The sequence below is a fragment of the Epargyreus clarus genome, unplaced genomic scaffold (genome assembly GCF_041222505.1).
Source record: "Epargyreus clarus isolate Ecla_fem2 unplaced genomic scaffold, WU_Ecla_fem_2.2 ptg000003l, whole genome shotgun sequence".
Lineage (NCBI taxonomy): Eukaryota > Metazoa > Arthropoda > Insecta > Lepidoptera > Hesperiidae > Epargyreus > Epargyreus clarus.
In genome coordinates, this window is record NW_027332211.1 from 10271602 (window position 1) to 10288654 (window position 17053).

At 34.3% G+C, this 17053-nt stretch overlaps 1 protein-coding gene across 3 annotated transcripts in view; it reads right to left on the minus strand.

The window, feature by feature from the left end:
• LOC140753598 (myosin-IIIb) overlaps positions 1-17053 on the minus strand; it is a 48271-nt gene that overhangs the window by 5590 nt on the left and 25628 nt on the right. For all 3 annotated transcript variants that reach the window (XM_073088352.1, XM_073088343.1, XM_073088336.1), the window contains exons 2-18: positions 9215-9403; positions 7894-8049; positions 7531-7812; positions 7157-7459; positions 6805-7086; positions 6531-6719; positions 6251-6453; positions 5981-6161; positions 5638-5788; positions 5343-5553; positions 4560-4855; positions 4080-4372; positions 3544-3818; positions 3140-3305; positions 2050-2266; positions 1494-1634; positions 56-198 (exon numbers count right to left, since the gene is read on the minus strand). In XM_073088352.1, the coding sequence (XP_072944453.1) occupies positions 56-198; positions 1494-1634; positions 2050-2266; positions 3140-3305; positions 3544-3818; positions 4080-4372; positions 4560-4855; positions 5343-5553; positions 5638-5788; positions 5981-6161; positions 6251-6453; positions 6531-6719; positions 6805-7086; positions 7157-7459; positions 7531-7812; positions 7894-8049; positions 9215-9379 (3654 nt within the window). In that variant the 5' untranslated portion in view covers positions 9380-9403. The remainder of the gene's footprint in view (positions 1-55; positions 199-1493; positions 1635-2049; positions 2267-3139; positions 3306-3543; positions 3819-4079; positions 4373-4559; positions 4856-5342; positions 5554-5637; positions 5789-5980; positions 6162-6250; positions 6454-6530; positions 6720-6804; positions 7087-7156; positions 7460-7530; positions 7813-7893; positions 8050-9214; positions 9404-17053) is intronic.

Below are 17053 nucleotides of genomic sequence, written 5' to 3' on the forward strand. Positions count from 1 at the left end.
GGATACCGTAGCCCTATTCTAGTATCGGAACTACAGATACAATCCCAAGTGTTACCTGGTCAGCGAAGGTCTGCAGCTGCGCGGCGCGCTCCTGCACGGAGTAGCGCTGCAGGCGGCGCGGCGCGGGCGGCGGCGAGCGCGCGGGCGGCGGCGGCGCGGGGCCCTTCGCTTTGCGCCGCGCCGTGTACCCGCGGTAGTCTACGCAAGTAAGGACATCCATTAATTACGTGACACGTTTTAGCCATTTTCCGATACCCCCCTCCCTCTGGTGAAACGTCGAGAGATTTGGCTCAACTTTCCCCCAAAAACGCCTCATGTGATTAATGAGTGCCCCCTAAATGTTAATTTACATGTGGTGTATGTTGTCAGTGTCACGTTGTCCAAAAATAATATTCTGATACAATTTTATATCGTTGTTACCCAATTACTGCCCCACTGTCCTAACGGATCTTCAAAGTTAGTCTACGAATTTAAAATCTATCGCTAGCGCCAGGGTTCAACTTTCGAATCCCACGTTGAGCTCGCTATTAAGATAGCCAAAGCATATAACATTAAGACATAATTTATAGAAATCTTGGGGAAACCGAGAAATTTGTCCATGAACTATTCGTCTGCTTATTGTATCACATATACACAAATCACGTTAACCTGCTTTTTACTCTTACTTGGAGCATATTTTGGTTATTATTATTCCGATTGATAATGTATGTATTCAGATACATATGCAACTGTAAAAAAACCTAAATACGCAAGTCTAACAAATGCTTGGAATATAAAAGAATCGAAGTGTAACATAAATCAACAGAATAAATTTAATTTGGCCAGCATTTTTATAGTATCCGTATCGCGAGGTTGTAGCGTGACTAGCCGTTATCACGGTTCATTAAACTTTTAGAAATATCAGTAAGTGAATGTAAATTGGACTTCCCGTTGCATTTATACAAGTTTTTACGTCTCTATTAAAACTATAACAATTTATGGAATAAAACCAGCGAAACTTTAATTAAAGCGTAACTGTAAAATCGAATCATATATATATTTTTGTATTTATAAATAAGAAAAAAGCGACGATCATGATTCTAATTATAAAAGTTAAGTTAATAAAAAATAGTATTTTTATTGAATTTTAATAATTAAGTATTAAATGCGTATATATCGATTATCGACAACAAAAGTGCCATATAATTTTTCTTTCTGCTGACTACTAAGTAAATACCGCAAACATTAAATTCATCTGTTTGTGTTTTTTGTTCTGAAGAATGTAGTTAAAACAACTTAATATATTTCTGAATGTACGATTTTAAGTAATATTTTACGAAATATTGGGATTTCTTGCACCAAACAACCTCATAAAAGACCTATGACATTATAAATTCGCTGAATATCGTGGTGCTTTAATCCCAAGGTGAAGAAGATTCGTACTTACTTTACTTTACGTTTAAATTAAGCCCGTGCGTGACTGTTCAAAAAATATAAAATACTTAGATACTCACGACTTTGTATAATAACAGCAGCTTTGTTGGAGTCAATATTTTCCTTGTTGCTCGTGCTGGTTTCATTGGAGTCACTGTCGTCTGATGTCATTCGCCTCATTACCTTTGCTTTTATCATAGCTTTGTTTTTATTGGGAGCACCTAAAATCAAGATATGTTTAAATAAGTTGGAGTAATGTAGAGAAATTAAGGTATATCTTCTGTTTATCTCAGTTGTATATCTTCATTAATAGCGAGGCTTGACAAAGTTAAGTAAATGAGATACTACTTCTAAAACTAGACTGAAAACGCTGAAAACATATTCACACTATGAGAACATTTATTTTATGCACAACTTCACATGCAATCTAAACATCACATAGGTAACAGGTAGTTTTCCCACATGGTGTACATTATTAAGTTAATATCAGTAATACATGTTTTAGCAAAACTATTATTCTGAAACCATAGCTTTTATATCTTAAATCTTTAATGGGGTTTCATTCCTTATTTCGAATACCGAAGACAAACCTACGCAAAATGAAATGTCTTTTTATAAAACAATTATTTTCCTCACCAGACTTTTGGTATCTCCTGTCCTGCGCCATCTGTTCCCTCTGGAACTCGATGGCGAGCTGTCTCTGGCGCTCCTCGAGCCGCTTCCTGGTGAGCCAGCCGCGCACGTGCCGCTGCAGCGTCAGCACCGAGATCGCCATCTGCGCGCGCAGCCGCCGGTACAGCCGCCGCGCCAGCCAGCCGCGGACACACGCTTGGGATAGGATCACTTTCTTTATCTGGAATAGAAATAAATAAAATAAAAATAGAATGAACCCTTTTTCATTTCTTGCAACCATTACATTTTTTGTCGACCCGCGTGGCGGAGTGGTCACCATACCGGTCTGACGCGTACATGGTCCCGGGTTCGATCCCCAGCCAGACAGACATCTAAATGATGAATTTAGATTTCTGTTTCTGGGTCTGGATGTTTGTGTATTTGTCGATGTGTGTCCGTGGCATCCACCACACAGGAGGTCCTAGTGTGGGGCTGTGAGTGTAGAATGCATTTTTTTTTTTAAATTTCTATTTCTTATGTTAGTACGGTTGGTTTTTTTTTAAGTTTATTGTTAATTAATAGTTAGTTAGTAGCTTTAATAATGCAAAAATCCGAGATTGGGTGAAGGCCTCCTCCAAAGATCACCATTTGGTTTTGTTTTGAGCTAAATATATTAGGAATATATGCATTTTTGTGGACTAGAATTACTTTCTCTGTCTGGAATACATAAAAGTAGTACTTTGAATAGTAATAGTAAATGAAATAATGATAATTATGACGAAGCAGTCAATGCATCCGTCTGACCTACAAACAATTCTGGATTAAATTATCGTCCGACACAAGTGGTGTACACGTTTATTTGTATGACCATCACTTGCAAGGTAAATACATTAAGATATTACAAGACGTATAAAAAATAAGTAAAATATTAAAATTAAATTGAATTCTTGATTTTAATAAACACTTGCAAAGGCAAGTTGCGTTTCGACACAAAAGGATTTTTCTCACGGAGAACAAGAATTAACCTTGACTTGAGATAAGCTTTAATAACAACTTTTAATTTTAATATTACTTCTAATTTTAATAAATAACTGAGAATTAAGGAAAAAATTACCTGCTCTTCATAAATCCTAGCAAGAACTTCAACGTGATAATACTTCAGGAATACTTTGGATTTGCCGAGCGCCCATCCGTCCATTTTTAGGCGCACTAACAAAAGACGACAGGAGTCACGGTTTGGCTTTATTTCCTCCTTGAAATTAAATGCTAAGAAACCGTACCTGAAAACAAAGTGGCAACAAAAAGTTAATTTTGCAATATATAAAAGATTAAAATAGTAGAATCAATTGCGTTATAAGTGGACAATTTTGGCATAATAATATCTAGATACAATATAGGTTTTGTAAATGATATAATTTGAATTTTTTCGATCCTTATTATGCTTTTGATCGAGTGGCTGCGGTAAAGCAGTGGGTGCGAAATTACTACTAATAGATGTGCCAGTTTTTGGTAGCTTACCTCTTAAGGAATTCTTCAAACGTAAGTCGATGTGAAAATCCATTTTGCCTTATCCTAATCGTTTCAAGGACACCGGTATATCTCAATTGTTTCAGGATTTTCGCCGAATCGAAGTACCTTGGTGATCGGGAATCGTTCGGTTTGAGACATCTCACGAACTGAGGCGTTCCGCTGACCATCTTCTGAAGTAGCTCCATTAGAGAATAACGGAAGTATGTGGAAACAGTCTGCTGTGCTCGCGACTGAGACGCTAAACCTCGACTGTTGAAACGATCCTGCAGATGTTAAAAGTGTTCACATAAATGCATTGTTTATCCATGGCAATGAATATAATGGAACAAAATTATGTTAAATGGAAAATATTATATAAGAAAATCTTTAAATCTTTGATATTGTATAAATTTAATATTATTCACGTTTAAAGATTAGTTGGCCAGAGTTGATTAACCCTTAATTACATAACAGACGACTTTTAAAGGTATATTAGTAATCAAATTTCTTATTTGATTTATTACACTCATAAAAAAAACTATTACCCGAACATCACCAGTCGTTGGGCTTTCTAAGCTTCTCGAATCTACATCTCCCGGCAGCGGTGAATAAAGATTGCCGGTCTTCGTTATTGGGCATTGGAACAAGAATCGAATAATGTCGAATTGACTCTGCCGCATCAGCTGCACAACTTCTGGTGGTAAGAAGTTCCGGTTTTTCTCAAGAAACCCGTCAGCTTGGTACACCACGCGACCAGCAAAGTGATGGATTGCAAAGCATATAGCGTCTGACTTTGGCCTAACGTAGTATTTACTCTTGATGTTACCGTGGAACTTTTCTGTAATCATGAACATTTAGACACGTTATACACGATAGAAAACTATTTTGTATACATCCATAATCATTTCTGGACAAATTGAATAAAATGGATAAAAATGTCTCAAGTCCACGTTTCAGATGATTAGTATATTATTATACTATGCAGAAGACTTAATCCTATAATCAATAAAAATCAAGTAGCTTACCAATTAAACTCCTGTCATTTGAACGCGGAAACCGACTTTCCTCATCAAGCAAAGCGAGTAAACCCATTGGCCGCGACAACAACATATCTAGAACTGGCCGATTATCTGAGAACTCCACAAGATCTACCGGCACTCCCTCAGCCATATACTCCTGCTGTTCCCAAGTAAATATATGCTGATTGAAATAGTACTGAATTTGTTCATTAGCGATGTTGATACATAATTGCTCAAATGAGTTTCTGGCGAAGTTTTCGAAGCCGAATATGTCCAAAATTCCGATGGAAAGTTGCTCGTGTCTGAAAAAAATCGTATCAAGATTGAGTTAAATATTTGTATTTGTAGCAAGTATAAAAAATAATTACGCATCAAATTAAACAGTGAACTGTGGTTAATAATTTTGTTTTACATATTATGATATCAACACGTAACTGACGTAATACTTAATTAAGAATTAATAGTACAAGATCTGGCAGCGTGATTATAACCATCATCTTGTTAATCAAAGTTTCTTTTTCAATTAGATAATTACAATTAGTTAATATGATTTGTATTTTGTTTATCACAGATGTGTGAACATAAGATATAATTAATTTAAGCCCGTTCCGAAGATACATTGCTAATTCCAATAACAATAAATTTAATAAAAGTTATTTGTACACATAATTTGCTAGGAAACTCGGTATTCTTAAAGTTATCAATTAGTGGAATTTTAGTATACATAAAATATAAGGTAGTATATTTTAATATACACAAAATAGATTTACAAGCAATTAAATTTCTTACTGGTTTTGTCTATTTTGACATAGCAGAGCATTGATCCTTTCGACAATTCTGTCAAATGTCCTAGCGTAGAGACCTCTGGCGGTAGCGTCTCGTGCAACACCAGCTTCTGTTGGTGAACTATGGCGTGCTATTGTTTCACCTCTTGCCACCACACTACTACTAGTTAGACATTCTCGAAGGTCGGAAGTTTCGACGCCCAGAAGACAGGATGCTGAAAAAGGTTTGGTAAAATATTCATAAATATCATAACACATGTTTAAAACTATCAAATTATGAATGGAGTTATTACTCGTACCTCTATGTAATGGTGCTGTATCAATAATTGTAGCTTTGTTGTCAGTGTTATCCTCTCCAGCTGTTTCGCCGAATTCTATATCACCGAGATGCATGATGGCTGCTAACATTTTATAAATTATTTGTACCTCATCTTCTTGAAATCCAACCACCTGTAAAACATGTTAGTTGCATGTCAGTATTTTGGTAAAACCTAGTCTATAAATATGACGATATTTTATTATGTTCATCTATCTATGTGATTATTGTTTACTGCGTTAGTAACGCATTATTCCTATTTCTTTTTTTATTTTGCTTATAAAGTAATAATATACGACATCTAAAACCATTATTTTGGTATTTACCTTAAAAGCCTGGTTAAGCTGCCGCCAACGATGCACATTATGTTCTCGATGGGCGACTGAAAGTGGCTGTAAATATCGGTGCCTAGATTTCAGTTGCTCATCAAGATAGAACCTCCTCCATCTACCTTCGCTTTCCAAACCATCGTATAAGTAGTAGAAGATGTGAAAATTACTTTCGCCTCTGAAATTATTGCAAGAATAATAATAAATTATACGTTCAACTTAACAATAATGAAACAAATGCTTTTTTAAAATTCTGATTCAACTTACAATGCTTGATGTACTACTCTAGATTGCTCTAAAAGATAGACAGATATTCGAGCTCCTGATATTCGTCCCGCTCTCATCATTGACAAATCTAGATATTTTCCAAAACGTGAACTATTAGCATTGATTCCTGTTCGAGCATTTCCAAATGCTTCCATTATAGGATTAACTTGCAAAATTTTGTCTTCCAAGTTACCGTATTGTGTCTACGAGGAAAAGAAATAAACCATTAACTCTTCGATCAATCTAAATTACAGTAACGCGCAGAAATTTTTTACCCCACCTTTGATAAAAATACAAGTTGTTTTAACAAAAGGTTGGCAGATTCAGTTTTCCCGGCTCCACTTTCGCCAGATATAACAATAGCTTGATGTTGCTTTTGATGCATTAGTGCTTGGTGTGCCGCATCGGCCACAGCGTAAATATGAGGTGGGTTGTCGGACCGGCAACGACCTTGATATATTTGTTGAGACTGCAAAAATTATAACGATGATATTTTAATAAAATGTATGTTATGTAATTCCAATAATAATATGAAACATATCATTTATAATTACTTTTGAAGTATAAATTCCAATATCAGTAAACGGATTTACTGCGACCAAAATATCACCAATATAAGTATAGATTTGGTTTTGGTTATATCTCTTTTCCATTTGCTCAACTATAGCATCTTCTGTAAGTACTTCCAGCGTCGCCAAATCGTCAGTATACATTTTTTCTGGTCTGGCCTTTCTATGAGATTTCAATTTGCCCCTCTTAGTAGTAGCTTCGGGCGCTCTACAACCTCGACCTTCGGCCCTTTGTCGCTTTATCTCTGCCTGGAGTTCCCTGCGAATCTAAAATAAATTTTGGCTTCATTTTATGTGACTTCATCTATACCACATAAATATGTCTTCATTGACTTACCTTGTCTTCAAATGTATTAACTGCCAACAGTAAAGGATGTTCCAATAGTTCTATTGCAAATGGTCTTTCGTTCATATCTTTAACCAAACATGTAGCAATGAAGTGTGATAGTTGTGACGAAAAAATCTCGGGATGAGACAAATTCGGTGGAGGATTACGAGGAATTTGAAATAGTGCTCTCATTGGATGAAGCCCTGAAAGTGGTGGTTCTCCTTCGGCTAGTTCGATAGCCGTTATACCCACGGACCATACGTCACATCTACAGTCATAAGACTGATCCAGTTGTTGTTCGCAGGCTATTACCTAAAAGAATAATCCAATCTTAAGCAATTTATCAAAATAAATAACATACATAAAATAGTAAAAGTGCTTGCCTCCGGAGCCATCCAATAAGGTGTGCCAACTGAAGTATTTCTTCTAGCGGCGGTCGCGGCTAAGTGCGATGATACTCCGAAATCGACCAGTTTCACCTCTCCGTCCTCGGTCAAGAGAATGTTATGACCTTTGACGTCACGATGCATGCACCGATGCGCGTGAAGATGTGTTAGGGCTCGCACAGTTCCTCTTAATACGTAGGCCAGTTGTGGTTCCGTAAGGTTGCTCCCGCGAGCTCGCAGTCCTGCTCCTAAATCGGTTACTGACCCGCCCGTACAAAGCTGAACATAGAGAATTATACAATTAATATTTAAAAAGATACGTTTGACCAATGTTATAAATCAAAGAAATTTCGCACTCACCTCCATGACGAACCATATTTGATCATCATCTGCCGATATACCACGTTTCAAAAAGAGGCCAAAGAATTCTGGTATGTTGGGATGACTCGATAGGTCGCGGAATACCAAAAATTCTTCTTCTATTTCTTCTATATTTTCGGCTATGTTCTCCAAGATCTGGAAATATATTATTTCTTTATTACATATTTTTAATTAACATATTTATGGACGCATTTATTTTCTGAATACAAAAAAGGGATTTGATAATATTAACTCTATAATTTTGTGTGAAGTGAATAATTTCTTTATATCGAATATTAATCAAAAATAATTTCAAAGCAAAATTTACCTTTATCACAAACCTCTTTATTGTGACAATTGCAATTAAAGTCCATAAAAGCAAAAAAATAAGCATTTTATCTCGATAAAAGTAAGTGTTTTAAAGCACTACATAATCATTATATGAGTCAACATTGATTGAAAAACTGACCCAATAATATAACTGAAATTCTTGCAAAAATATAATAACAGTCCATGGAAAAATCTTTATCGTGAGAATAAATGCTATAAAATAACGCAATATAAACATTAGTAGTTTCACAGATATCTATCTAATATTTTATTTGTAGGTACTGTTAGTTAGTGAGTGGTCCTAAGCATACAGTGTAAAATCATTTACACAATCGAGAGGCTACATAGTATAATGCTGTATTGTTCTGTGACCTTGACATGAATGTACTTTGAGGTGCATTTGGGATTTATATTTGCGTAATCGCTTATAATTTTTAAATACTACCACTTTTCTCGCAAATTTACTACTCGGAGTGTCTTAACTGGCCTGCATTTGGAGATCCTCAATTAAGACATTGAATATTCATGAAAAGTGTTAACAGCTATCAGTTTATTAAGATAAATTGTAAGTAAAAAGCCTGAGACTATTTGAATTTTTAAGTCGTTATCATGGAAAAGGAAAATCTACATTGTTTTAATTTAATAGATTTAACCCACATAACTACGAACGCTAAATATATTTATTTCTCTAAGAAGATTCTTGCTGGACTGTATTGTTGTAAGTAATTTTTATTACATCCATTAATATGAAATTTCTTTTCTATTATTATATTTTAAGTACAGTTAACAGTATTACGAAATATCTTTCTTTTCACGTACTACTTTGTCACAATAGATGATTCGGTTGGCATGATGGCAATAAGTGTTATTATGTAAAAAAGAAGTAATTAATGTATTTTATGATTTAATAAACACCTTTTAGGTAATAAATAAATTGTATAAAGCAAGCGATCCCATCCGATCAAATTATTAACAATATTTTAAATGTTACCTTTACAGCGACGCGTCTTCCAGACTTCTTGTCTCGAGCAGAGTAGACCTCTCCGTACGTCCCCTCTCCAATCAGGTCTTGCAGGGTAAACCTGTCGCGGGGGTCGGCCGCGCGGTCCAGTTCCACATGCTGCGACAGCCCCCGGTACGCCATGTCGCTACGCATGGCTCACCCGTTTTCCGATAACATCTGCAACATTTGATTATAGTCACACCGAGCACAAGTGACCTAGCTTTGTAGGAATTTATGGACCATGGACGCATGACGTTTAGACGTGTGAGTTGCACGTCGCTTCACATAAATGAGGATAATATATAATTTTAGGCACTAGAAATCTACAATTTATAAATATCAACATGTTTAACGTTTCTTATGGTGTTATTATGCATAATGCTAATAAATTTAAATTAATTGTACAGATGCATATTTTTGCACACTTTTAAAAATATTAATTTATTTCATATACACACTTATAATGTGAAGTTCATCTACTTAAAATGTGCTAAAACCCATAGTAGATCAATTGTATGTTATATATACGAAGTCAATTGTAAAATAGTACCTTACGAACCGAGAACTCCGATTTCATTCAAAAGTTGTAAAATAATCTTTAACATTACAAGTATAGCAAATTTTTTCGAGCATTAGTTTGCTATCCTGTAAAGTCACAAAACTCGATTTGTGCAGAAATTCAAAATCCCGTGGATTACTGAATCCTGTTTTACCGGTTAAGCTGCTTACGTCATAGTGTTACTGCAGCTGAGGCATACGTAAGTTTATTGGAACTCTGTTTTCAATGTTGTTTCAAATAGGCAACAAAAGCGATTGCTTTGTTTTTCACAAAATGATTTTAGTTACTACATATTGTCATCTTTTACACAGACACATTATTTTTCGTACCGAATGTTTTAACAATAGCTGTTATTATAATGCTTGCTCATATCATTTGTAACTTTGAAAATTGTAACTATAGACTTATGAATACTTAAGTACAGTATTGTAAAGTTAATCGCATTCAAAACGTTAATCAAATTGATTGTGTACCACTTACCTAATGAAAACATTCGTAGAATAATTATTGTGTATAGACGGAATTTGAAACACGGCATTTACTAATTTCCTGTAACATTTTTCAATATTCGGTGACGCATTAAACTGCGATCACGGACGATAAACATATCGCTGTTTTAATTACCACTGTGTATGCGAATAATGACAAAAACTGCAATGGAATTAGCACGTGAATCCGTGTACGGAAAATCTTAATTTAATCGATAAACACATGTTTTATTTATAAAACTCAAAAAGGAAGAATAAGCATTTTCATACATATTCTATGTATCGTGTATTTGTGCTATTGTTACGAGTACATATAAATAAATATCTTAATTAAGTCGATGCTCAAACATTTGAAATGTCGATTAGCTTCTCCTATTTCTTAAAAACAACGAGTCACGAATGTCATCTACTTGTTTACATACGATTTTATTTTTGGAATGATTATATTCATGTAAGACCAAAAAGATATAAAACGAGTTAAATAAGTACTCGAAAGCAGAATAAAACTAGTGAAATAATCATATCGACATTAGCGTTTAAGCACGTATGTTCCTGCGCCTCGATGCGTAAATCATAAATGCGCATGTGTCTACTTTAAGACATATTAATGCGTCGCCTTAACCATTAAAGAAAGTCCGATGCTACCGAAAATGGAAGAAAATATGGAATTTATAACATATTTTTATGTACTAATACATGCAACTGTATTGTACAGAACGTTGCGTGCGCGCAAAGCAACAAGGGTAAAACGTAACCATCAACATTAATGACATGACAATTATTGTTGTATCTAACGCATTGTAAAGAAACCATAATACCGAATATGGAGTACGATCATCAGCAATAAATCAAAATCGTCAACGGTTACCGTCCATAACGATCGAATAAGTGAAACTCACAAATCTTATTTGATAGCGCGTAACCTGATTTTTGTACGCATAATCTTGATTCCATCTCAAAAAACTCATGATGTAATTTAAACATGCCTGTATGAATTATATCAATCATTCTTACAATGATGCAATTAACAAATATTCTTACTTTTCATATTAGCGGTGAAAATATATTTTATCCAAAACGTTTTTAATTTTTAAATAAAATTACATAAGATATTTCGAATACGTTTCGTATAATTAAATTGAAACGAATATGTATGTGATTTCTTAATAATTGACTTCTTTTTGAATGTTGATTTTCTTAAAATTTTATGATAGACGATAGATAATGATGATAATGATAAAGATTTAAACGTGGAATATTATAAGCGAAGGATACTTAATATTTTAGAAATATTACAGTTCCTGAGAAATACCATTGTATGAAGAAATTAAACGAGCGGAGTCATGAATGAACAATAGTTCGTACATACAAGTAGAGTAAATTCAACATACATACCTACAAAATATACATGTTGATGGTAGGTAAGGAAGTAACTCCATATAGGTACAATCTTATGATTGCTACAGAAGTCATTGGTTGGTAACATCAACAAAATCCTTGAAGAAAATAAATAGATCAGTAAATATTCTACCAAAGCAAAATTCGCTTCCAATGACATTTAAAGTACTTATATTAATATGTAAAGAAGGAAGGATAAACATATAAAAATAATGATGCGTCTGCGCCAACGCAACGTGACACAGTTAAACAATCATAACATTATGTTCGAGACGGTTGCAACATACTGAACAAGTACATTGGTGACATAATTCAAACTTTTATGTTTTCTTTACAAGTGTACTGTCCAATTGCTATCAGATTGGTACAGATCCATCATTTCTCCTGATCTCTGTGCCCACGACTTTAAGATCAAAAATCAATAGATGCCAGTGCCACCGTGAGATGCAACAGTTACACATTAATGTGTCGTAATGCGCATGAGTTGCTAATATTTCTACTCCAGTCCATCTCACATCGTAACAGTATTATATGATAATAATGCATGTAATGTCACATCTAAGTAAGGCTTTTGCAATGCCTTAAACAATCCTTGGTATAATTATGTATTTATTACGCGACAATTACATAATTATTTCAATTACTCGAGCTGTTTCGTACTAGTTTCCGTTACCTACTTTTAAAATACTTATGACTGTCGTTATGGGTGTCCAAGTGAAATCTTTATATATATATTTCTTATATGCGTGTGTATGTCACTGAACTCCTCCTAAACGACTGGACTGATTTTGATGAAATTTGTTGTGTGTGTTCAAGGGGACTTGAGAATGGTTTAGATTCACAATTTAGACCATGGGAAAAGGTTTTTTTAATTAATTTTTAATTCGTAAGTCGTTATAGAATCTGAAACTTTGCATTTGATCAAGTGATGATCTTTAGCAAAGTTGTTGTCCAAGAGCCCACGAGGGTTTGGGAGTTGGTAAGACCAATTTTCGACAGTTGGCACCACTGTCATTCCAATGCAGGTACAAATTTTCCGTTTTATGTATGTCATATTATTTCTTTAAAATGCGGGCGAAGCCGCGGGCACCACTAGTACAATTATAAATCGGTCTTAGGGGCGAATTAAGAGATTAAATTAAAAAGAAAAGTCAACATCCTGGAGAGGTATGAATAGCGTTAGTGCTCAGTTTAAACATTAGGGTTAAAAATGTATATAAAACAATGTATGTATAGTTTTTTTATAAGACTAGAATTAAATAGACAATATTTATGACAGATCAATGAGTACACAGACAAGAGGCGTTCAACTTAATCCATCAACTCGTCACTAAACAATTAGCGCAGCCACAATGCGACATAATGGAGGCATTAACATGTTTTCATGCAAAAAGATATCTCACCGCACCGCCCGACGGACGTTCTCGGCTGAAGGTGACACTTTCACTGCTTATTTTTGTCACGAACTAACCATTTTAATTGGATAAAACTCGAAACATGACATGTGTAACTAGAGTTTACTCATAAACAAAGTTTTGCTTGCCATACCTTAACCTTACCAATAATTCCATAATATTTTGGTACGCTATGCGAAAAATTATCACGGAACTTTTAACGTTAGATTAACATTTAAACACAGATGAAGTTTATATTAAATCACTCTCAAGTAAATAAGCCTCTTATTATTTGGTGTTTAACTTAAATGACATAACTTCCGAATACCTGCAGGTGCGAACGGGTACGAAAGCGAAAATATTTTAATCATCCACATTAGTCGAATGCCATTAATAAAGTAGGCCGTAGAAAAATAATGCGACAAGACGCAAACCAGATCAGATTCTTGCCATAGCACATGTATTGTTACTGCAGCTTGGAATGATACTTTAATTTAATGATAACCTTATTCCACACCTGCTAGTCTTTCTTTTAATGGACTTAAAATCATAGAAATGGAGGTTCTTTATACTATTTGAGTATTTGTAATAAGTAAATTATAGACCTGGTGCATTTCTGCACCAGTTGCTATAATTCTATTTTATTTTCATAACGAATCCGAGGACTTAAAATATAAGTATGAACATTTTAGAAGTAATTTAAATTTAAGATATTTAATTTAAGATTTTGGATAAAATTAGTATAATTTCATTTAAGTAAGATTATTAATTATTTATTTACATCATTGCTCTATATCTATTACGCGTAGGATGTAGAGCCTAGTTCTAACTGATAGAATATAATTAAATAGGAACAATTTACATGATTTATATTTATTAAATACAAATACTGCAGAACTACCATACCTTAGAATTAAGTTGAGCAGAGTTGTTTTACTAAAGAAGTCCGATTTTTCTTTTGTTAACAAGATTGTTATTTTTCCCGATTTGTTGTTTTTACCTGAATATTGTTATTATTTCCCTCGGCTGGAGCTGCTCATATGGCACGTTCTATCGATCATGCCACCCATGTTCTTTGCTACTTACCTAAATATAGCACCTACGTCTCGTTTTTCTCACAATCAATATAGACTAAAATATAAGCACGTTACGTGTTCTTGACCACGTTCCAAGTTAACTCAGGCTTTTGTTCGGCTTCGTTCTGCTAAGTTACAATAACAAACAACCGCGGAATTCAGATTATGCGTACGTTGCCTCAAAATACTGTATACGTAGCCTAGACCAGAAGTATTCAGCTACATACACCTAAATTAGGTTCAACTCTTAAATATTGTTTTTACAATTTGTTTTTGCGGTTATACCCCGAAGTTGTACCCACATCTATTTGCGTATTGCGTATAGACTTAGTATACTTGACGTTATTTATGACACCTACAATTATCAATCTGCACTTTGCCATTTTCTTACCAGTATGGTAGACTACGATCTGAACGATAGTGTCACAAAAATTAATCCTCAATACTGTAGTGGGATAGTTGAGTATTAAATGAGCTTATTTGTTAAGTATGCATAGAGGTCAATGCATTTCGCCGGACCATAATTTAATGGTAATATGAAATTCCCAGGCTCTAAGTGGCATTGTATCTTTTGAATTATCACGCAATAGGTTTCCTGTCTTAGACCAGTGTGTTTTGTCTATTGTCTGTTTGAAGAGTGATTATTAATTCGCAAAAACTGGGACTATGACAAAATAAGTATACATTTTGTGCTCATTCACGGATAGCAGACAGAAAGTGTCTGCGTAATGAGACGTCAAACGAATAACGAGGAGCCATTCAGAGTAAGTACTGACATTAGGTTAGCGCGATAGGTGCCTTTTACGTTGACGATATGTAATTTGGAATATTGACAATAAATGCGGCAGTGAAAGAGTGCCGATGTTAGCGATCATTTAATGTTGCACGCCATTATTTTTATGGCAAAAAAACTACACGCTTGAGTGGAGAAAGCGTAGGTTCAATTTGGATTTATATCTTCAATAGACTTTATGTAACATCGTCAAATAAACAACAAGTAGGTATCTCCAATTAGTTACATCAGATTACGACAGTCTTTGTCGGATTGTACGGAGTACGGAGTACGGAGTGCTTATTACTACATGCCATTTTTTTCGCAAATAAAAATAAGCCATATTGTATGAGTTTTGAAAGTATGACGTAATAATTTAAGGTATTTGAGCATGATTTATTGAATAATATACGGTGAATGTTTAACACGCTTTTATTTTTAAAAATATGAGAAGTGTGTATATATTTCCCAAGCGAAAATATTTACTGATATTTCTTTACAATTTAATTTACTCATGTGTATGAAACTAAATCGTTTTCGATAGAAATAGCATATGATATGACATGTATGTTGACAGCGCATAGCATTGGTAGAGACAACCATAGAAGTGCATGATGCAATCCTAACAGCCTCGGTAATCTCATAATGCTAGATCACGGCCACTAAGCAATAGCTGGACTTGTTCTATTGATAAAGATAAAGTACACTTTTTGAAGTGCAAAATACGTAAAATCTCCATATCGATGCCATAATTCGCAAATCAGCCAACTCCACTTTTTGTCAAAATGTTTTTTTATTTATTTTTGACAGTAAATGGCGTTGAACGAAATCAAAATAAATAAATAAAACATTTTGACAAAAAGTGGAGTTGGCTGATTTGCGAATTAAGGTATCGATATGTATAATCATGCAACCTATATCCACTTTTATCATCAATCACGGTAATAGCAATAGCTACACTACCCTCGTACTAACATCATATTATAAGCAACTAATAACAACGCCATATTCCAATGAGTATTATTTTTCAAGAAAAATCTCATATGGCTTTACGCGTACACGAATTTTCGATGTTAAATTAAGAAATATGTATAACAATAACAGGAATTTTGTGGGATTTACGGAGAATTTATCAATCACCTACCTACTTATTAACGGCAAAACGTCACAATATACACTGGAAACTTTATTGTGGTGTGATTATACAATCATTGCCAGGTACAAAGCGGCTATACACAGACTCACTTAGTGCGTAGTACCAAACCTACACCAATCGACCTGTGATGCACGCATCAATTCAAAATCTAACCTTATTTAGTGGATATGAAAAAAAAAAACATTTTAATTTGAAGTTATTTTAAAATAACATTTTAACACTGTTTATATTTATTCGATGGTGTTCCGAAATTGTGAGGTTTGTACAATTGCCACTATTACATAATTGATCAGAAGAGCAAAGAATTATAATTTCCGATTGAAGGTAATCGATTTGGTCGTTATAGTTAGTTATAATTGAAAGGCATTATTTACCCTTGATTGTGACGAGAAAGTGTTGCTTTCTCGCCATGGTAATTGTCATGGCGACTTTACGTTTATTTTGAAGACGCTACGCTTGCTACGCCCACTCATTGTGTCGCCTCCACGATCTGTTGTAGTTTTTAATGTTAAAAAGTGGAAACCTGACTTACAATCCAATTATATCGAGTGGCTTGTAAGTATACGTTTAAGAACACTAGATATTAGGTAATCAATATTATACATATGTAATAAATTCTCGATAGTACAGAGTAACTTCACGTCAATAACAGATGCGTAAAAGTTAGTCAGTTTACATTCTAAAAACACTTCTAACCAGTACAGTGACAATGCTGCTGCAAAAGAGCGGCGGTGATGCCGCCGTTATAAAATGAAAATCAATAAATTCAGTGAAATGAAAATTACAATTTTACGATTTTTTTTGTAAAAATAAAGTATATTATGTTATAAACTATTTAAGAGCTAAAGGTGTGATTTTTACGTCCGTCTGCAGTATATCAAAAACCTTTTTTACATAATAAGGTGGGGACTTATGAAAAAATAATATCAATTTTAAAATAGTTTTTAAGTACCAAAATTATGTAAATTAGAATTTTCTAAACGA